General features: G+C 39.9%; 1 protein-coding gene across 1 annotated transcript in view; it reads left to right on the plus strand.

The window, feature by feature from the left end:
- RASA3 (RAS p21 protein activator 3) overlaps positions 1 to 22124 on the plus strand; it is a 175118-nt gene that overhangs the window by 119833 nt on the left and 33161 nt on the right. The window contains exons 6-7 of the mRNA XM_010728350.3: positions 16115 to 16195; positions 18989 to 19061. Of these exons, the coding sequence (XP_010726652.1) occupies positions 16115 to 16195; positions 18989 to 19061 (154 nt within the window). The remainder of the gene's footprint in view (positions 1 to 16114; positions 16196 to 18988; positions 19062 to 22124) is intronic.

The raw sequence follows: 22124 nt of genomic DNA on the forward strand, positions 1-22124 counted from the left end.
TGCAGATATCCTTCCATCTTCACAACACTAGTGCTCAGAGAGGAGCCCTAGACCTTTTGTAGAACGTTGCAGAACCTGTGCAGTCTGTTTGTGTTCAGCATAGAAGGGTGGTCTGTCAGAGGCTTAAGACCTCTGAGCTGCTGCAGCTGTCTGTCATCTCACAGAACAGTGTAGGTTATGATCAGTAGGTGTGTGCATTTTTATTTATTTAACAAAGAGAAGGGCTCAATACATACTATTTAATAAAGGAAAAGGTTCCTGCAGATAACTTTGTAGAAAGTCTGTAGGCTTTGCTTTGATTACACTACCAGAGGCAACATTTAGAAGCGGTGTTCTGTATTTAGCAAGATGACGTCTGACTTCCAGAATGCCTAGAGGGGACAGGCCACTGAGCTCCTGTTGAAAGTCAGCGTGAGCTGGGAGTCTGGCTCCCTGATACTCCTCTGAGAATTCCAGCATGTGTATGTAATTAGTCACATTTAAATGTCTGTATTTATTCAGTGTCCCCAGCTGCTCCTTCAAGTGTTGTCTTATGTCTTGTCTCTCTCTTAGGTTTAAAAAAGCTTGGAAACATCTACTTTGGAGAACTTTCCACCCCTCTGCTCTTCCTTTTGTTCTTTCTCCCTGTCGTGGTAAATCTGTACAGTTGTAGCAGCCATCGTCTTCCATATGTAGGGGCACAGTTTTCCAGTGAGTGGTTCACAAGTCTGCAAATACATGAGCAATGCCAAAGTTTTATTTGATAAATGAAGCATTTGTAGTCATGGTGTGGAGCATTTGGCTGCTCTGCATTAATTTATGAATTGAACTTAAATGCTGTGTAACTCTTCAGAACTGTCTGAAATGCATTCTGACCACATGAGACACAGTTAAACGGGCTGTGCTTGCAAGGGCAGGCAGGAAAGGAAACAATAAGTAGATACAACATCTCTAAGATAAACACTTCAGAGGTCATTAAGAGAATAGTGACTGAGCTGTGGGTATTGAGGAGCTTTAGAAGCTCTTCAGAAGAGGAAAGGGGGAAGGTAAGGAGGGAGTCATTTTTCAAGTGTCTGTAAAGGAGGTCTCTGCTTAGCGTTGGGTGTGCTGAGACACAGTGACTGTAGCCCAGAGCACAGACTGTGCAGTAGGCAGCGTCTGCTTTCTAACTGCTCACATGAGCTTTGCTGGAAAGTGACATGGGCAGCATGTTGCTTACAGGTTAGCAGCCAGTGACCTAAAAACAGCCTGGCTTTCTGTAACTTAAAATTCTCTTATCACAATGTGGCATTTCTTAGGTTAAGAGAAATTATATTCTCTTTTGAAAATTTTAAGTGGTCAGCCTCTGTGTATCAAGTCTAGTTGGAAGAGCTGAGATAAAGGCTATTCCTATTAATGGATTAGCAGTCTGAATCCTAATGTAAGAATTAGGGGAAAACATGATCCCGTCTTGACTAGTGAAGGTTTGCTGTTGTCACCAGTGATTGTGTTTGGAGGTGCCTTGAAAAACTACAGGAGAGCAGCTTGTCTTTCATCCGTGGAATATATTTAAATGCTTTTAAATGTATAAAATAAAAACAAATAGGCATCATCTTTGAGTCAGCTTTGAGCTGAAAGTGTTCCTCTACTAATTGGGTTCCTTCCTGTTTTGTTTATGGTGGAACAAGTTTCTTTGCTGTAGACAACGATCTTCATCAGATCCCAGGAATTGGTTAAGAAAGTGTCAAAAGGGTTGGATTAGCGAGAGAACTTTGAAATGCGGGACTGTATTGTATCTGTGACACAGAAGAGCAAAATGTGTCTGCTTTTTGTCATGGCTGTACCTGATAAGAACAGAAAACAGGAGTTCAGAAAGGATAGGCAGAAAAGTTTTAGATATGCTTTTCTGTACTGTTTTTATTGTTTTGTTTTGTTTGTTTGCTTTGGGTGCCATTTCAGTGCAGAAAACTCTGCGGCCCTTTATGGCCACAAGATGATTCAGTCTCTCCCATTATTCCAGTTTGCTGTAGTAGGGTAGATGTAAATCCCAGTTTTGAAATGGAGAGCTCTAGTTATTTGTCAGTTCTGTAGAGCAGGGGTTGACCCTCTCTTGAGGGTGCTGCACCGTCCAGTATTTCTCTTTTCCAAATTAGAAGTTATATTCCATTCACATTCAGTCCATAACCACCTTGCCACGTGGGTTTGCTGTTCCTGAGTTTAAGGAACATAATGTTTGTATGCTGCTTTAGATAAATTTCTACTCCACTGCACAGAAAGGCAGCCTACAGCCAGGTTTGAACTTGCTTCAGGGTCAAATGAAGCTTATGTTCCTGCCCAAAATATGAGCTGAATCAGTTAGGGAAGAAATGGTATTGCTGACTACAAGCAGGGAGGTTTAACGTATGCATTGATCAGTTTATGTCATGGGATTTTGAAAAAAATTAACTTTTGTTTGCTGCTGGTAAGGAATGCTGATGAGGGCATAAAGTAGTTTCAAGGCTTAATTTTCAATAAATGTATGCATCCATTAAAATGCATCATGGCCTCCTCTCTCTAGAGAGCAAAGCCTGCATCATGTTACGCTTTTTCTTGCAGGATGGCATCCTGGTTGTGCTTTTATTCTTGCATGTGTTTCATAACAAATTCATGGAGGAAAATTACTCACAGATGAAATCATACGGTATCTGGTATTTTATTATGAAGTGCTGCAATGCTTTCAGTTTTGGGGAATAGGGAAGGGAATGGAGAAGGATTGGATATGACTCTCTGTTCAAGGTTTTAGTACAGTACATGGGTTTTCCTTTCTCCCATCTCTGGTGCTGTTGAGGATAAAATGCCTGCCATCTAAGGAGATCTCTCCCCTTTGCTTCTCTATGCCACCAAAACTTTTCTGGACTGTTTTGTGGTTTAAATCAAGTTAAAATTGCTCACTGTCCATCAAATCTCCCTATCGCTATAAAGATCACCTTTTCCTGCTGCCTAATTTCCCACTAACTGAAGTATCTGTTTCACCCTTTGTTTTTGTATTCAGTATTTCTTCTCCTCTGTTCCTGAAATTCTTTCTGTTCATTCAAGTCACAAGCAAGTATCTGGTTATTTGTAGCGCTAATTAAGAGCATCTTTTTTGATTAGGCCTTTTGGCAGCAGTCCAAGCATTAAAAAAAAACAAAACAAAACCTTAACCATTTTGAGACTGAATCGACGTCGGACTGTGGAATAAATATAAGGCTTTTTTTGTAATGCAAGACTGGAATGCAGCTATTCTAGGCCAGTCTATTTCAACAATAGGTGCCACTGTTTAAATAACATGACGGCACTTCCTGTTTTAGCCAGAGTAAACATTGTCTAGGATTATACATTGAAGCAAAGTATTCAAGCATAAATCCTTCTAATAATTGATTTTTAACTTCCAACTCTACTTGAGGTCACAGTGTTAGAGTCGGTTGAGAGCATTAAAGAGCATTCCTGTTGGGTCTGTATTTGTAAGAGCACGTGGATTTTGAGATCTGTGAGTTGTTACCGCCTGAGATACTGGCAGTACCCCAGGTGTCAGCCTTTCCCATCTCAGCGGTGTCCTCCGATGGCAATCATCTGGAGCAGTCAGTTGCTTTTGAGGTGAGTCCCTAGGAGAAACCAGTGTTAGTGAAGCTTCTGAAGTGACAGTGCAATGGGATGCGATGGAACTTAAAATCACACTTCTCTTTGAAAGTGTTATCTGTTGCTGCAGGAGCAGTGCTTGACAAGTGCTTGAAGGTGATGTTTAGATATCAGCAAAGGAAACTGGGGGCATCAAAGTATGGTAGGAATAGAGGAAACTGCAGGGTAAAGGGGAAGTCAAAGGGCCCCAGGTGTTGAAGTTGGGTTTTTATATTTTCATTTTTAAATGCTTTTTCAAGTATGAGGAAAGCTGAGACGTGGTACACAATGCATAGGAAACACTCTTCATTAACTCTATTGTTTGCAGAACTATTTGTTGAGAGGAAGCAATGGCAAAAAGTCTGCCTGTGTATGTGACAATAATGAGAAAATATCTCTTTCCCAACACTATCATGATGACCTAGAAATCATATTCTCATTGCTGGTTATGTTGTTGTACTGGAGCTTAGCTAGTTATGAGCAGTGCTTTGCAGAGTCACAAAGCTAAAATTATCAGATGTCTGCTTTTTTTATTTTTGTTGTTTTCCTTTTCTTGGTGTAGACATTTGACTTGGTACAATGTATGTACGTATCACTGTGTGTACTGATGGGTTACAGGCTACACAGGATCACCAAGCCACTATCACGTGCAGCCCTTCCTTCCTTGGGGATGCTAGTTCACAGCTAGAGGATTTACCAAAATGTAGGGCCAGAGTATCTTTTGACATCTCTACCACTCTTTCAGGTTTTGTGAAAATCACTGACTGATTCAAAAAATCACCTGGGGAGATTGGCAAAATGTAAATAGGATTTCCTCAGAGCCTTTATCTTTAGAAGGTCAGGCTATAAAAGATGCTGTTAGACTTGAAAACATTCACAGAAGAGCTACAGGAGGAACTGAAGACCTGGTAAATGTGTCTTAGGGTGAAGTGTTTGATTTATGCAAGAAAAACCTCAAAGTGATGAAACCTTAGTATGTATTGTACTCAGAGAAGGGACCTTCTGATTGCACGATTACTTATTCTTACCACAGTGACACCCAAGGATTGGAAGCTAAAGGCTCATCTCATGGGAAACAAGTAGTAAAGCACTTTTTTTTGTTGCTGCTCATTATCATTAATCAGTGAACAGTTTCCTGTAGAACGCTGTGAGGATGTTTTTATCGTTGTGAGTCCTTTGGGCTTGGTCTTGATTTCTTTCAAGAAAGTGCTCTGAGGATGCAATGAATATTACAAGCTCAGTGCACAACTTGACTAGTTGGCAGATTTAATCACTATAATAAAGGAGGTCAGACTTTGCAGTTCTCATGGTTTCTTTTGGTCCCCAAGTACAAGGATATATTTAAAGCAAGTATGAACTGATGTGTAATAACTGGAATTATAAAGTTGATGTGGGCTACTAATTACATCTGGTTATACCAGAATGCCCACCTGACCATGTCCTCATTTGCATCTTGTTTTTCACTAAGAAGTTCTAAAGCATTTGTTTAAAGAGAGCATGCTTTGTGTTGTTTCTCATCACCAAAGATCTTAGTGTTGTATGAGACAACTGTGTAACTACACTTTGTGAAGTTGCCTTCTTTGAGATGGATTGCTATGGGTTTTTAGCTGAGCATAGGACTCATGACTGGGTTTTCAAGGTAGATTGCAAAATGGGACAGTGTGCAATTGGAAACTGTCAACAATATGCTTAATGCTTTATTCCTTCTAGGGTACCGGGTTGGCCATTCCAGTGTGCTCTGAGCGTGCAGGAAACTTCACCTAGTGCTATATCCCATCCAGATAGTCAAAGTATTTTGTCTTCCATTAAAATCCTGTGCCTTCCTCTCCAGACATCTTCTGGGGATTTCTCTGTGGTGATTCAGCTTTAGGCCCTCAGTTGGAAAAATCTAAATCATTGAATGCTTTGAAATGCTATCTATAAAAGCAGTGAATGTATGTGTTTTTTAAGGAGAACGTACCAGACGGAATCATTGCAGGTGGATATTTTCCTTATGTCTTAAAAATACTGGGGAGTCTGAGGAGTCCGGTGCTTCACAACTGTGTTATTTCAGAGGACAGTGCTAAAGTTACAGCTTGTCTGCATGACCCATTTGTATTTCTGCAGAAGGACCCAAAACGTTGCTCCTGTGTTGTACACAGCATGTGATCCTCTAGGCACAGAACTTTATAGCTCATCTCCAGGAGAGATGGGCCCCATTTCTGCTGAGGCCTATAAAGGGATAGGCTATAGCAGGAACCAGCAGCACCAGCAGCCATGCCTATATACCAGTACTAATCAGAAGAAAGGACAGCAGTTAGTCCAGAAAAGTGTTAAAGCAGCTCTGAAAAGCTGCACATGTATTGCCTTACATGTGTGCTGTTTCAGTGCATCTGAATTTTAGTAATTTTAGCATAATCAAGTGTGAGTAAGTGGCCCTATAAGACCAGGGGAGAAATCCATACATATTAAGTCAACATTCTGTGACAGCTGTTTTTTACATGAATGGTTTATGAATTCTATTTAATCTCTCCTCTTGCCGAATCAGAGACATCAAGGAATATATTTTTTAGTTAATTTCCCAGGAAAGTTTATTATAAACTTTGTCTTTTGATGGCTGTGATGTTTGTGCATCTTGGAATGAATAGCTCAATGTGCCTTGCTGGAAAAATTGAGATAAATTGAACTTAGCAAGCCTGATCTGTCTTTCTGTTTGGATAATGAGAAAAGACTCTACAGCTGTGTTTCTTGGCTGCCCCTCACAAACTTGGTGTACCTGAATACTGATCTAAATTTAACATTTTTAATGTGTTTTATCTTCTAATAAAAAGCAGCTTTTCAGAATTGAATGCTGTAATTTCAGTTAGATGTATGATACCATATGAGTTGTGTGTAGGTTTTGTTGTTGCTTTTCTTCTCTGTTTGGTTACTGTGCTGTCTATAATCACAATGGGATGGATAAGTTAAGGGTTTTTTTTAGCTAACTAAATCTGGACAGCGTCAAGTTATCAGTAATATACCTAGAATTCTACATACAAGAGAGCATTTCCTTGAGAGCTGTGACATAAATCACATAACCTTAGTCCAGTTCTCTTATCAAAATTAATTCAGTGTATCAGCATTGCTTTGGGACTTGGTTGGCAGCTTAACTGACATTAGGTTTCAGTAGAGGTGATGAATCAGCTTAATTTCAACTCCCTAATGCAAGTACTGCATCTGGAAGAAAGATCAGAACCCTTTAATTATAAGTACTCTTAATCAAGACCACAGATCATCTGATTATTCATATAAAGGAAGTCAAAAGTTGTTCTGACCTGTTTTAAAGTTACATTTTTAAAGTATTAAAAGTTGTACCTATCTCTGGTGAGCCAAGGCACGCCAGATACAGAAGGAGGTAGCCTCCATGTAGATTGAATAGCTACCACTTAATTTCTTTTGACCTGTGAGTTTATTTGATCTCTTCATTTAAAAGGTGTATTTGCTGCTATGAGTACATACATTTAATTAGATAGAGAAATGATACAAGGATCTGTATGAAAGAGTTGTGAAAGATTACTTTATAGAAAAACATTATATTTGGACTAGATCGTACTGAGAAGAAACGTGCTGGGTGTTCAGTCTGTCGGTGCCTTTGCTGAAGTCATCTCATTCCCATCCCTTGCCTTCCTGTTCTTCCTTGTGCCCCACTGTCACCCTAAGAGTTGTTATTTGATCCACTAGGATTACTGCACCCCGTGGTCAAAGGGTGTTGTTGGCAAGAAATGTCAGTGCTTTTCTCCTCCATGTGCTCTCTTCAGGCTCTCTTAACTGGGAGAGTTAGAGGTCTGTCCATTAAGGTTACGTACCAGTGTGTCAGATCTTTTATTCTTTTTATTTATGTTACCATCTGTGGCCAACCTGGGATAGCTGTTTGACTTGACTATACTTGCCACCTAGGAAGAAATCCTTACTCAACAATTAGACAGAAAACCTTTATGAAATTAGGGATATGCTCCTTCTGTTGTGCTTTTTTCTTTTGTTTCTTCTAGTTGAATACTTCCCTTCTTGTCTCCTCCGGGCTATCTTAGTTTCTTCTCTCTGTCTTAAATTCTGTAAGGCTTCTGGTCTTAGTCTCTCATCTCATAACTTTTTTACTTACCACCTAATCAGATCCCTGTCAGTAGACTCAAAAGCTCTTTCTTTGAGTGATTCCTAAATTGCCTTTTTTTGTAGCTTTTGCCCTGCCGTGTATTGCAGTCTCTGAATGAATTTCAGTCATTCTGAAACTAGCTTCTTCATTTTGTCATCCATCTTTTTGTATCATTATCAATCTGTCAAATGTTTGGAGATGTTTGTGGCCTCGGATGACTGGTGGAGGGGAAAATCAGGACATGCTTATGCAGCTTATTTTGTTTGCTTATGTGTTCATGCATGTACTCAGGAACATCCACGAGTGTCCTGGAAGGTGTTTATGCCAAATGCAAGTAGTTCCTTCCTGGATGCAGATGAAACTTGAGCAGACATCAAGTCAAAGATTACTGCAGTTTGCTTTCCATAAAACCTGCATATCCCATGCAGCACACAGTGCATTGTCTCGAGGCCAGCTGGTATTACCACGCAAAAGAAAAGGAGATGGGAGACTTTGGTGTCACTAGCCAGCTTCATTAAGCAAGCTATAGCTGCCTTGCTGTGTCTCAGACTTGCATGCTGTGTTTTGGTCTTTGGTCTTTTTTTTTTTCCTTATCTGCTGTACAGACAGTATCTCACTTCTTCCATTTCATGTTGCCTTAGGCTACAGTCAGCTGAGCTAAAGCTGTTGTTGAGGCACTAATCGTTGTCAAGGCTGCATATCATAATTGTAATCATTTTGTGCTTTCCTCTTTTTACATTCCTCACCATGCTGCTTTAACACAAATGCTTCTGCAGCTGCCTTGATGTATTGACCTGTTCTTTGGCTTCCTGCCGTACTGTATCAAATTGGATTTTTTTTTCTTTCCTTACAAGAATCAATATAGTTCTGCCATTAGGCAAATTCATCCTTTCCTGTTAGCACCTACTCTTTTGTGTTGCTCTTCCCTTATGATTTTTACATACTAACTGCTTTGCTGCAACTTATATTTGAATCTTCTGTCTCCTCTGAAAATCGATGTGTGCTATAAAATTCTCCTCCTCCTCACCATTTCTCTACTCTCCCATAGCTCAGCTCTTGCTCCCTGTTAATAATTGAGGCTGCAAGTCAGACAACAAGGCAGGAGGAAATGCTGATGTCAGTGCCAGTAACAGTCACTAAATCAGTGCAATTCAGAATTTTGGCAAGCTTGTGTCTTTGCTGAAGCCCTCAGGGCACTGTCACTGAAGATATTTTTTATTTTTATTTTAAAATATATTAACCTAACTAAAAATGTTTCTGAAGTGGCTTTTAGGGAACTTGCAGCTCTTCTGCAATTGTCTCATAAACCGGATGAACTGCTAATAAATTAACTCCTTGTCCTGTGAGAACAGTAGGGCTAACACCCACTTTTTATTCTGTTTTCTTTATTTAGTACAGAGTACAGATGGTGCTCTGCAAGTGTATGGTTTCAGGAGTCATTCTAGAAATGATATTGGGAAGCAGTTTTGATGGTTCAAATGTAGAACCAAATTGTAGCTCCCATATTAATAACAGAGAAAAGTCCATGTGATTTTAAACTATCAAGAAATGTTTAGACTTACACTGACATGGTACATTTTTTTGCAGTTTATCTGAAGTGATCATGGTTTGAGCAATACATATATATCAACAATATTTCTTCTTCTTTATGTTTAATAAAATGATTTTTTGCATGTAGTTTTTCTGTAGTATCTCTAGTATTATTCCCTTCAGCTTGTGAAACGGGCTGCCTCACTACTTTTTCTTTGCATTCTAGATATTATTAGTTGGCCATGTATGAACATTTGTTCCTGTTTTGCTTCAAAATGTCCCCAGTAAATATCTTTTAAATGAATCATTGCTTGAACCCAAACAATTAAATCCTCTTCCTCTGCTCTGCCTGAAGGAAGTCACCATTAACAGTCCTGTGTTAGCAAGAGTTATGTGTGCATCGCAGAAGTGCTGTCACATGAATGGCAAAAAGTGACTCCAATTAAGCTCCCATTAACTCTCCAAGAGGTTAAGGGGATGGCATGTGTTTTATTGTTTGTAAGCCAGAACACATTTGTTCATTAAAAAATGCAAACAACAATACTCCCGAAAGGAGAATGGTTTTTGTAGAAGCAATAAAAGAGATGGAGGGGCATGCTTAAGAGAAGCAGCATGGCTGAGGATTCGTTAAAGGCTCTGGCTTCTTTACTGGAGAGATGGAGAACAGTAGTGCAGAAGTGGCTTGAAAAATTACAATGATAAAAATGAATAATGATGCGTTTTGTTCAGGATAGCTCTATCTATTGGGACTTTGTCCCATCCTTTCCCAAATTCACTCTAGCAAGCACAGCCAATGGCTATCAGACACCATGGACACATCATACTGTGTTAGAGCAGGACATAAGATGAAGGTGAGCCAGAACACATCACTGTGGGCTGTAGATAATTTCTGGTATGTTGGAACCATTTCCAAAGGCAGCTGGTTGATTCCCAGTGCGAAAAGCAGACAGGTGAAAAGCATACCAAGAAACTGACATTTGAAACTAACTTTAGTAGAAGCAGATAACTTCCAGAAGAAAAGGTACTTTTGAAATCATCTCTTACTAGTGTTAACTTAGCGGGAATGGACATTACCTTTTGGCTTCAAATGTTCATCCAGAGCATATAAGGCTGGACTCATACATTGATGTTGTACTGCTACCATCCTAATTCCCCAGGAACATGGTCAAAGCATTGCCCATGTATGGGTCGGTATGGAAACTTTCAGGACATTGAGGCATAATTACTATAGCGTTTTAGATGGTGGATGCAGAGTGTAATTTATCACCAGCATTGAGTAAATTGTGAAAATGTATGCCTTGTTCCAGAAACCAGAGGCCACTCAGCATAGTGTCAAAAATGTTGAGTGTTTTTCTGTCCTGAATGCAGATTCAACAGATTACTATTCAGAAGTGAACAGTTCAAGGTAGAACAGTTGGTCAGACCAAAAACCCAGGAAGCTCTGAGTGTGTCTGATGAAGAATTATAAGTCATACTGTGATACACACTCCTGGCCTCCTCAAATTTATGATTCAGGGAATTCCTGAGCTAGACATAGTATCTTTTTGCATAGTAGTTGTGAAGGCAGATGCATCCAGGTAAAACCACTTTAAAGCACATTAATATGACTGGCTTAGCAGGGTCTTAGTCCCATGCAGATCAAGGGAGTAAGGAGAAGGCATTGGTTCCTGCTTGCAGTGCAAGAAGGAAGGTGATTCACAGACCTAAGAGCAGCAGCTATGTACCAGCATGGCTATGAGACTGGCCAAGGTGTGCTTGGAAGTCTGTCATGCAGTGATAACTTCAAAGTCATCATGCATGTCTGCGCTGGAAAAGACATTCAAAAATGAACTGAATGTGACATGTTTGATTACCCCAGAGAAAGTACTCAGAGGGGTTTATGTGTTTCAAGATGATCCCATGGTCAGTAGGAAGAAAAAAAAGAAACTAAGAAAGTAAGTCACATACCCTGAACTTTGGAATGTCCCTTACTATGTAAATACCTAACCATAAGCCAAAAATGCATTCTTTGGATCACAGTCATAATAAATGTGCCACAAAGTCGTCTTTTAAGTTGATAATTCTCAGTCTAGTCAGACTTGCTGCACAAAGCACTGAATATTCAAGTTGTGACTAGGTCAGTAGAGCAGGCAATGAGGGGGGAGTCTCTTGACTTCAAAATGATTTGGGGAAGAATGTGAGTATAACCAGAACAAACTCAGATGAGACAAAGACTTCAGATAAAGGAACTCTATCTCATTCACATGAAATGGTGGAACAAGCAGATGCTCCAAATGAAACATAATAAAATTTGCTGAGCATCTTAGGCATCTTGTACGTATGTGAAGACAGTTACAATACATGGACTATGTTCACTGATAGATTGTGTAGGAAAAGTGTGCTTTCTGTTGAGGAATCAGTGAGAAAACAGTCAGATTTGAGATAAGGAATGGGAATGCTGTAGTGTTCCTAGGTTGAAGCTGAGGGAAGAGCTGAGCTGACCAGGTACTCTGGAAGTACCTTGGGCTGCCATTTCCTGGGGAAGTGGTTTGATCTGGAAAGCTGTAAGTGCAGCTGTATCCCTTCTCATTCCTTTTGTCCATGTCTGCCTTTGCATCGGTTGCACATCCTGGCTCCCAAAGATGCTGATGACACATGTGCATCCCTGACTAATCAGAAAACCTATAATTTTCAAATAATTTCTGTGATTCCAAGAAAGGGGTGTGGAACTCCCACAGACTTGGATCGCTCTGATGTTGCTTGCCTGTGTTAGGCCTGATCTTGAGGTATGATCATTTTAGAGGCTCTCAGAGACTACAGCCTACAGTCTTGGTTGGCAGCCCAGAGGCAGGAATGCCTGAGCGTTCAGCTGTGAGCTGCTTAGTCTTTGATGAAAAATGTTCTCTTTTCTCAAAAACTTCTGCCCCTGTCCCTCTCTTGACTTCTGTAATCATGCAATTCAGAGGCAAGGGGACATGCTCATGATGTGTTTGGGTTTGAGGTTTTCTCTTACCCTCTGGGAATTTTCCAAAGCACATTTAGTTTTGTGAAGGTTTGGTCATGAACCACATCGAAAACTGAAATCTCTTGTTCCTTGAAACCTGTTAATTTTATAAACCACAAGTAAAATATAGCAGGCAGCTGTGTTAAGAGTTTTCCCATATGACCTGCCAGTAACCTTAGCCCAGCCCAAGCACGTGCTAGCTGCAAGGGATTGCTAACCATATCCCAGCTGGGCTGTAGACAGCTAATGAGCAGAAACTACCAGTAGGACGGAAGAGGGTCTAGCAGCCACCAGACATTTTCGCTCTGGGGGCTGATGAGTCAACTTGTAATTTGTGAATAAGCTTGATTGCCTAGACTTTTTTCATTATCTTGCTACATCTATATTAAATTAATTCTGCAGATGATTTGAGCAAGATCTCTAATCATTTTTACTGTCTCTTTTCACTGCTTCCTAGTCTACCCACTGCTTTAGTAGAGAAAGTATTATACATTTTTTTTCCTCATAATCCAGATATCAGCATTAATAATATGATACCAGTGTGGGAGAATTGGGACTTTGTTTTATTTTATCTCTGAGAAGCTGCCATTTTGTTCTAGCTCTTTTCTGTCTTATACATTAAAGCAAGTATTTTGGTAACAGACTGGGGGAGAAGGAATGTTAATTTACCTAACAACTTTCCCATGACTGAAGAAAATGGCCATAACGAAAGCAGGTCTAGAATTACAACTACTAGTTTCTTACAACTAGAGCATGTTTGTGTTTTGCTGACTTCTACTGCCTTTCCTCACAGTACTTATTAAGAGACAAGAACCAAAACGGACCTTTCTCCAGACATTGCCTTCCTTCCTCAATGTCCTGTCCTCAGTCTTTTGCCTGCTTTCTCCAACATCCTTAAACAATAACTCTCTTAAAAATTACCTGAAAGGCTTTGAATACCGTTCATGTCAATGTCTGTTTCCTGTTTTTCCACACTGTGTTTCTTTCAAGGCTGTTTTTCCTTTTCTTATTCCCACTGCACACAGGGAAACATCTTACTTAAGTCATCATGGCTTTAAGAGAATATCTGTATATTTTGATTTATTTGGTTCGTTGGTTTGGTTTCTGTTTCTTGGTGTTTTGTTTTGTTGTCTTTTTTTTCTTTTTCTTTTTTTTCCCCAGAGAACACAAAACACTACCCTACTATTTTAAACACATCTCTGGTCTAGCCTAGAGCTGTTTCTAATGTTTGCTGCTGAATGATGCTTCAACTATGGCACGGTAGTTCCAGTGTTACATCCTACTTGATCAGCAGTTTGGGCATTCCTGAGCAGGAGGAGGCTTCTGGACCGTTACACTTTCATAGCTCCCTGCAAACCTGCAGTTCATTATCTGTATAATCTCACTTCGAAGCCCTATGTTCTTTTGGCCTCTGTGACATCCTGTAACAATATGTTTTGCAATCTCATTATGCATTGTGTGGAAAAAGAACTTCCTTTTGTTTATTTTAAACCTGCTGCCTGCTCAGTTCATTGTTTGCCCCCTCATTCTTGTTTCATGAGGAAATGTTCTGCACATCATTCATGATTTTATGAGCTATTCATGAATGGATAACTTCTGTCTTCTGAGATGAGCCATACAAACATGGTGAGCGCACGAAATCAGGAGTCATTCTGCTTTCTGCTTAGTTTTTTAGAGCACACTTGATTCAAGATGCCAGAGCCCAGTGTTACTGTGTTCTCTCTGACCAGCTAACGATACTGCTTGTTGATGGAACCACTGGTGACAGTGAAGTGATGGTGTCAGAGTACTATCCACAAAAACCATAAGGCTTTTTTATAGGTGGTGATTTGAGAGTAAACCCTATTGTTATGCATTTGTATACTTAGAGTATGCTCGTGTGTATGGATAACTTCATGCTTTCTAGCATTCAAATGCATCTCTGATTTTATTGTGTATAGTGCTTTGTGTGTCCTCAAGTTTAGATCACGGTCTCTGGGATCCTTTTCTATTGTCCACATATTCTGAAAGGACTGCTTTTATTAAAACAGGAATAATTCTGTCTCTGAACATGCTTTCATTGTGTAACTTTCAAATAACTCTTCCTGTATGGATGAGAGCTGACTTGGAAGCCATTCATGAACAGCAGAAAATTGGCTGACTGCTAGAAAGCCATTGAGCTAATGTTTCATTTCAAGGAACTTAAAGGCTGCCTTAAGGAAGCAGTGGAAGGGGGTTGGGGTTTTAACACACACATAGCGTGCTGTTCTTCTGTTCACATACGAACACGTTCAAACCATCCAAAAGAATGACCAGCGGGCACACTCACAGAGTGTTTCTCTGTGAATATAATGTTGGTAGGATAAAAAGTACTGGCAAAGAAGTGACCTCTCCTGCACTCACAAGAAAAATCCAGCTGGACCTGACTCTTCTTGAAGACTTTCTGCTCGTGCTTCTGGGTTTTCCACCTGTACTTCTTGCTACTCTGCCTGAAGGCTGTAAAGTGGAGTTCCCTGTAAATCTTCTTTCTATTCATGCTTACCTTTTTTGAATTTAAAAAGTAACATTTTCCTTTCAAACTGGAATACTTGGGGACTGTTCGTATTAAGCCAATTATTTAGCCTCTATCCTAGGTCAGGGAATCCAACTGGAAATACAATGTACTACTTCCTCTGCCTGTGTGTGGCACCTTAGAGCGATCTTCAGGTTTTTTGTACTTGCTGTGTGAACTTATCTAGATTGGATTAGGGCAGAACTTCCTCTGGTAAAAGTAGATGTCTGTATTGGATCCGTCACTGTAGTCATCCCTTTATGTGGAGTAAGTAAAAGTTCTGTGGTTAAGCTGCCTATGAAGTCCACGCCATATGTTACAAAATATTTCCTTTGTGGATAAAATCGTGGAACACTGTTAACTGAATTTTGTTTACTGATTTATTTATGTATTTTTTAAATCAAAGTTGCTGTCATTGAAAGCAGTAAAATGGATCTCAGTGTTTTGCTGATTTTATAGCACCCAGGTACCTTTCATACTGTGCCAGAGGAGTATCACTCTTCAAGAGTAGTGCTACTCCCCTGTTTAAAGCAGAGGTCGTTTCAGGAGGGAGAGCCCTGACACTAACCTCTCTGCTTTTATTTTCAGTTTGTGCTGCATTCCTCAGCAGGTTTTAGCTTTATGGAATATTTTTTCATTGGTTGTGGTTTTGTTTTTTGTTTTTTGTTTTTTTTCCAAAGAGATGTTGAAATCAGTATGAAAGTACAGATTTCTCACCTTGGCTTGCAAGAGAAACCCATTTGTTATGTTTTGTCCCTGCAGTGTCTGTTCTCTGACATCTTCAGTGGAAAGCTGCTGGAAGTGTTTCTTTTTCTATTTTGTTTTTAAAAGTTTAATGGAGAAAGATGGATAAGACATGCTGTCTGTGGGACTGCAGTTAACACAGCCTGTGCCAAGTCTTGTCCAAAGAGTGGAGACCTTCGTGGATGTGATTCTGATAAATTACTTGACTACTGCAGGGATGTGTGTGTGTGATTTTCTTTTTAATCCTTTGTTATAGAAATAAACTCTTGTTATTATGTCTGCTGAATAAATTGTTAGAGACTTTTCAAGAGTCGACTGTTCCCATCTTGACAGCATACTCTTTTTTTCATGAACCTTAAGCTGTTCTAGTCCAACAGTAAGAGTCCTTCAAGTTAAGGTTTCTCTGCAATTTAACTTTAATTTTGTCCATGTTAAAGTTATTATTTAAGACCATACATTCTCAAGTTTTAGTTACATATTAGAGGCTTGTGCTTAGCTACATTTCAATTCTATAGTAAAAGATATTGTGAAGCAGGATAAAGATGGATTGCTTTTATTTTCATTCCAGTCTCTTCCTATTTTATTGACCAGCTCGTCTGCTTTTTTTTTCTTCTTCTTTTTACAGAGTTTTAGAATGCCAAGGCCTTCCCATTGTGAATGGGCAGTGTGATCCCTATGCCACTGTTACCTTAGCAGGACCTTCCAGGCAAGTATTGCTCATTCAAGAACTTCCATTTCATAAGAATATTTTCTGTTTCCTTTGTCTAGAAACCTCTATTCTCAGGTAGACAGAATATTTAGACAGCAGTGAAATAAAGTATTTATGTGTCTATGTATAAACTACTAGGGTGTACTCAAGTAAGTAATTTGATGCTTACTTCAGTTTTGTTTTATATAAAGGTCTGAATAATCCCTGAATAATTTTAATATCTTGGAGTATGTAATTTGTGGTTAGGTTTAATTTGTGCATCTTCTCACCTCACAGTTGGAGGCCATTTTTCTTTAACGAATTTATTGCCTAATTTTGGGCAGGGACAGAAGAGAAAGCTGAATACATCAACATCTTGGAGAACGTGCACATTTGTATGTGAATATTTAGAGTCTATTATGCTTTTGGGGTGTGACAAATTAAAGTATATATAGAACACCCTAGGTAGCTCAATCCTGTAATTTGATATGTGTGGATGTAATAGCATGGATAAAATTTTAGATTCTGCATAATCATATTTAGCTTAAATACCAGATTAAATTTTCCTGTTCTTTTCCAGAATTTATCATGCTGTTGGATGTCACAATTTTGTTTCTGTTTATGTAGAGGGTCACCTTTCATGTCTGTGACATATTAGAAAAAAATCACAGCTCTGTTCTCCTCTGAACTCCAAGAATTTTGTAGCATAGGCTACAACGTATAACGTATAACATTTTACAGTAACTTATTAAAATCAGCATAAGTGAGATGCATTATTGACAAATGCCTTGTGTGCAGAAGAGTCTTTCAGACTGGTCTGTATTCCTCATTTTTCCTAGGTGTCCTATGTCATTTGTACTTTAATGAGCAGTGTATTTGAATTGTACACTTTGACTCTTTAAGCATATAATTTCTTTCAGATAGCACTGGGTGTTAATAGCTGAAACTGTATGGACTAACTCTAGTATCCTTCAATGTCCAAACTTGCCTCTCTTCATATGTTTCCCCCTCCCCTGCCCAGTTTGGATAACGTATGACAGCTGATAACATATTTTCCTTTAAAATAAGGAGCACAGCTCCATCTTGTTCCTATCTGTTTTTGTTTCATTTTCTGTTGGGGGAGAGAAGGCTTGCCTCCTATCTTCAGCAAGCAGCATGCAGCTTATTCCTATCCAGTGCTTTAATTGCCCAATAATTGTGCCTGCCTTAATCGTCTCCCGTTTTACATCCTGCTTCCCAGTCCCCTCCCTGATGGGCTTATCAGTAAAGAGGTTGATTGGCAAGTGTGACTGATGAGATGGGATAGGCAATCAGCCCCATGTCCTGCAGGCGATTAGTCTCTTATCTCTCATCTCCTCCTAGGAACAGTGAGGTATTTTTAATCTGTGTATCATTCTCTTCTCTGGCTTTTTCATTGCCTCCCCTTTTAGGAGAGGGAAAGCTGCTTTTGCTGCTGTATTTTATGCAGTGCCAAGCATAAAAACATCAACAAATGCTCTGTTGTTTATTCTGTAGTTTGTACTTACAGAGTCAACAGATCTCTCAGCTGGAGCTGGTTCTGGGAAAGCACTGTATACTTGTGGGCTGGACCTTTCAAATCACACCAGAAACGTGTAGTAGCAATAGAAATTTAACCCAGCTTTGCTTGCCCACTGTATTTGTATATGTCCAGTTAATAAAAACAGTTACAAGCTACCTAAGCAGCTTTGCTGCACGAGAAATGAGGGATAGATTCTGGAATGAAATGATTAGTAGGTCAGTTTTCCTCTTGGTAGGTGCAGCTCTCTATCTCTGTTTTATCTATGCTTAGTTGCTGGAGAGCTTTAGGGGAAGATGTGACACAGGACAATACAGTTTCTCACTTGTATGTAACTATAGCACTTGATAATTATCAAACAGCTGTTGGCTGGCTGGCTGATGTGGAATACATTGGCTGGCTCTAGCCCATTAGCAAGCAGTTAGATGTCTGTATTCTAAAATGCAGATACAGGTGGATGATGCTGCTTAGAGACAAATGAATGAGCAGTGATAAACTTTGTCAGACCTATTCCCCAGTGGTTTGAGGGATCATAGAATCACGTAGGATCACAGAATCTGGGTAAAATGGAGGTCTGTCATGTGTTGTTCCTACATAGCAGTAGAAATTAGAGACTTCTCAGCACTGCTCACTGTAATTCAACAACATACCATTTACTAGGGGCTGTTGTGGCTGCAGGGAAGAGAGTGGTATATACCAATTAAAATCTGACTTTTTAAGTTTATAAAAAGTGAGGCTTTAAAAAGAAGCTTGAAGACCTTCCGTGCTCTACTGCTCCTTTGAAAAACTTCTTTGTTCTTGTGAGAAGGTGGTTTTTTTGATTGTTTAACACCACTGAAAGGCATTCATTGATTCCTCAGGCTAAGGTTATAAAATATAAAATACAGAAATATCTATATCAGTTCTCCTGACTCCTGTGCTCTTAGGGTATGAGAATATCTTGAGCAGACTCTCCCCTCAAATATTGTTGTTCAGAGCTCCATTCCTGCAAGTCATTTTGTTCAGATATAAGATGCTGCTGGATCAAGTAAGTAAGAAATCAGAACTCAAGGACTTAGTTTAAGAAAGGATAGCAAAATGTGGTAACTGCCATTTGAGAGAAATAGTGAATTCTGAGTGAATCCTCTCTTAAACATGTGTGTGTTTGCATGCCTTGCTGTGTTGGAGCCACATGAGTTTTACCAAATGAGTGACAGTTTGTTCTTCAGTGGTTGTGTTCTAAGATCATGCTTTTGCTGATGCTTTCTTACACTTCTTTTCTTTTCTTTATTCAGATCGGAAGCCAAAAAGACTAAAGTTAAAAAGAAGACCAACAATCCACATTTTGATGAAGTGTTTTATTTTGAGGTTGGTATTTCAAAGGAATGGGTGATAAGCTGAAATACTATACTGTAGAGAGTTGGCACAGCCTCCTGCCCCATGTTGTGCCAGCTGTCTTCTTTGAAGGCTTTTCAAAGCAGTGCAGGGGAAAGAAGTATCCAGGGTCAGACTAGATGTCTGCTGAGGCAGTATCTTACTTCAGCCCAGGTGCTCTGAAGAAGAAGCTTCAACACGGGCACTTCTCCTGAGTAGCAAGCTTTACTCAACCCAGGCATAACTCAATCCAGATGAGTTTTGAGAGAGTTAAGAATGAGCTTTTACATATGTGTATTTTTTCTAGCTTGTGGTTTTACGGCAGCTCCACCCTTCTTTTCCAGGCAATGGGAGGAAGGTTGTCTCAGAGGAGCAGTGAAAACCATAGAGGAAAGATACTTTTTAAAAAGAATGTTTCAACAGTCTACCAGTCTGCTGTAATACTAGCACATGAAGCCCCTACATCTTTATCTAACACAGAACATTTTCAACAAGTGCAGTTAAGACAAAGTATTACTCGTAAAGTGCTATTTTGATTCTTTTGGCAAAAGTACAAGTAATTGTGGTGTGTCCTTACGTATATGTCACGTGTTTATAATATGGATGCCTCTTGAAACTTTTCGTTCTATCTGTAAAGTATGTGAACTTTCTCTTTTATTTTTCTCTTGGACTACACTGAATTGTTCTATTTCAGTAGATACCTCAAAATCCAATCTGGTGTAATTTAATCAGTGAAAAAACAGAATAGTAATACTGTGCAGTTGGCATATCACTGGTAAGCCCTGCTTATTCCTGTGTCGTGCATTATCCAGGTTGCATCTGCATCAGCAGCTGCTGACGTGGTACTAGGGATGTGATCTTGAGAGTTAGTCCTGGGGCACAGGCAGCTGTGTTAGAGAGGAGATGTGAGGAGAGAGGAACCAGACAAGCACTGTTGCACAAAGTGCACGTATCCTGCGTGCAGTGCCTGTGAGTGGCCTTACTGCTGTCATCCACCCAGTCTCCTCACTGCTGTCTTTGCTTAGAAGCTGACAGTTGAGCCAACTGATCTGAAGTCAGTCATACCAACAGCAGTGCACTCTTGTTGATGTATGTGAGGAACAGATACTCAAGTTCTTAATTGGCACTTTCTTGCTGACCAAATGAGTGGAAGCCCCGAGGCTTGGTCAGGATAATCTTTCCTTCAATAATCCATCAAATCTCTTCCTAAGGTGTAAGTTCACTGCAGCCTTACCTTTGGCTAGCCTTGAGCTCTTCTGGGGCTGACCTAACTCATGATTGTGGAGGTGCTGCACTGAGTGGGAGGAGAGATTCTGTGGTATTGAATACTGAAACTGCACTGCGGTGTCTATTCAGGATTTTGGTCTGTCACCTGTTCCAGAGCTGCAGCCTTTGGCAGTGAAACAGGAGTAATGTTATGTGTTAATAAACTAGAATGGGCTTCCTGATTCTTAACATAGGCAATTCTGGAGGTGTCTGACAGTGAGAGCTTTTTAATGAGCCTAATCAAGGAATTCAGCTCGTATACCACAAAGCTTTGCCTATCTCTTTCCTCTGCCTTCTGTGAGCTGCAGAAACAGTGAACATTCGGTATTTAAACTGAACTTGGCAGGTGATGCCAGATGGGGAGAGGAAAGAGAGGAGCAGAATGCACCTTCCAGCTGGAGCTGTGGAAGGGGGCTGGTGGTTTTCTTTGCTTGCCTTTGTGCTGAGAGCTGAGTTGCTTGCAGGTATCTGTAAAAGCAAAACTTGAACTGGAACCTGTACCTCACTGTTCTGGTAACTCAGAGTAAAGGGTTTTATGTGTGGGTAAAGACAATGCTTGGACAGTATCTCAAACAGCCAGAACCCTCAGTGCCGACAGAGCCATCATAAATTTATGCCATTTTGAGTAGTTGATATATACCGGGCTAACCGTCTCCAAGGAACAAGGTTCAGTAGCACTGCTAGGGCTGGGAAATACATTCACTAATGAGACGTGGGCAGACCTGTAGCTAACCTGATTCCTGTGGAGCTGCACAGATTCATGCTGTTGACAGACGTATCATTTACTGCAGTCTTTCCTGCAGTCTGCTAGCACAGCAATTGGCCATGGCTCTAAGGAAGAAGAAAATCTGTAGAAGTCAGTAAAGACATGCATTCCTTTCTGCAGCAGAATAGATTTAATTAGCTAAATGGAAAACAGCTTATCATTGGTTTGGAAGATTTAAGGGCTTGCTTAAGGGTGCTACAAGTGAAACTTGCACCTGATGATTTGGAGCCATTTTCACCACCACTTCAGCTGCAGCAGTGAAGAGGCTTAGATGTTCAAAGCTACTGGGAAATCTCCCACTCATGAAGAAGGAAGTAGTGCTGGGAGCCTGTTTGCAAACCCAGTTGTGCTAAAAAAAATGAGCAGCTGATAAATAAGCTTGTCAGCTTGCAGTCTGAGCTGAAAGTTTCCTAATATCTAATTCCATCCTTGAAACTGATGGACTTCTTAGGACTCTCTTTTTAGCATTTTGATTAATCTACATATTAAGCAGTCATGCAGATGAACAGAGGAACCTCATGCATGCAGACTCCAGCAAAGCTTCTCAGAAAAGTGTTTACTTGAAAGGGGTGTGCCATAAGTTACATGTCTGTTGTAACTTTTTGTAACTCATGTCTTTCAGGTAATAAACACTACAGTTTGTTTTCTTATTCACAACTACCGCATTAGCTTTACAATGCTAATACAAAATACATAATTTTCAGTTATATAGGATGATTTCTTGAAGCCACAGTGAAGATGGTTGCAAGCGTAGGGGGGAGAAAATTTGTTCTGAGCTGCTTATATTGTAGGATGCATTTAAATTATCATGATATTGGGCTTATTGGTGCATTTCATTTGGTTATGGGCTAGAGCATTTGGTACCCAGTGCTGCTATGGTACCTTTGGATTTATGTATATCACCTTGAAAATGGAGCCCTCTCTTAAGCACACAAAAGACTGTTGGGTATCCGTCCAATCTGAAGATTCTTTTCTCATTTCTCTCTGTCTGTGCAGCTGCATCTTTGGCTCTCTTGTTTGTTCTG

This window comes from Meleagris gallopavo, chromosome 1 (genome assembly GCF_000146605.3).
Source record: "Meleagris gallopavo isolate NT-WF06-2002-E0010 breed Aviagen turkey brand Nicholas breeding stock chromosome 1, Turkey_5.1, whole genome shotgun sequence".
NCBI classification, from domain to species: Eukaryota; Metazoa; Chordata; class Aves; order Galliformes; family Phasianidae; genus Meleagris; species Meleagris gallopavo.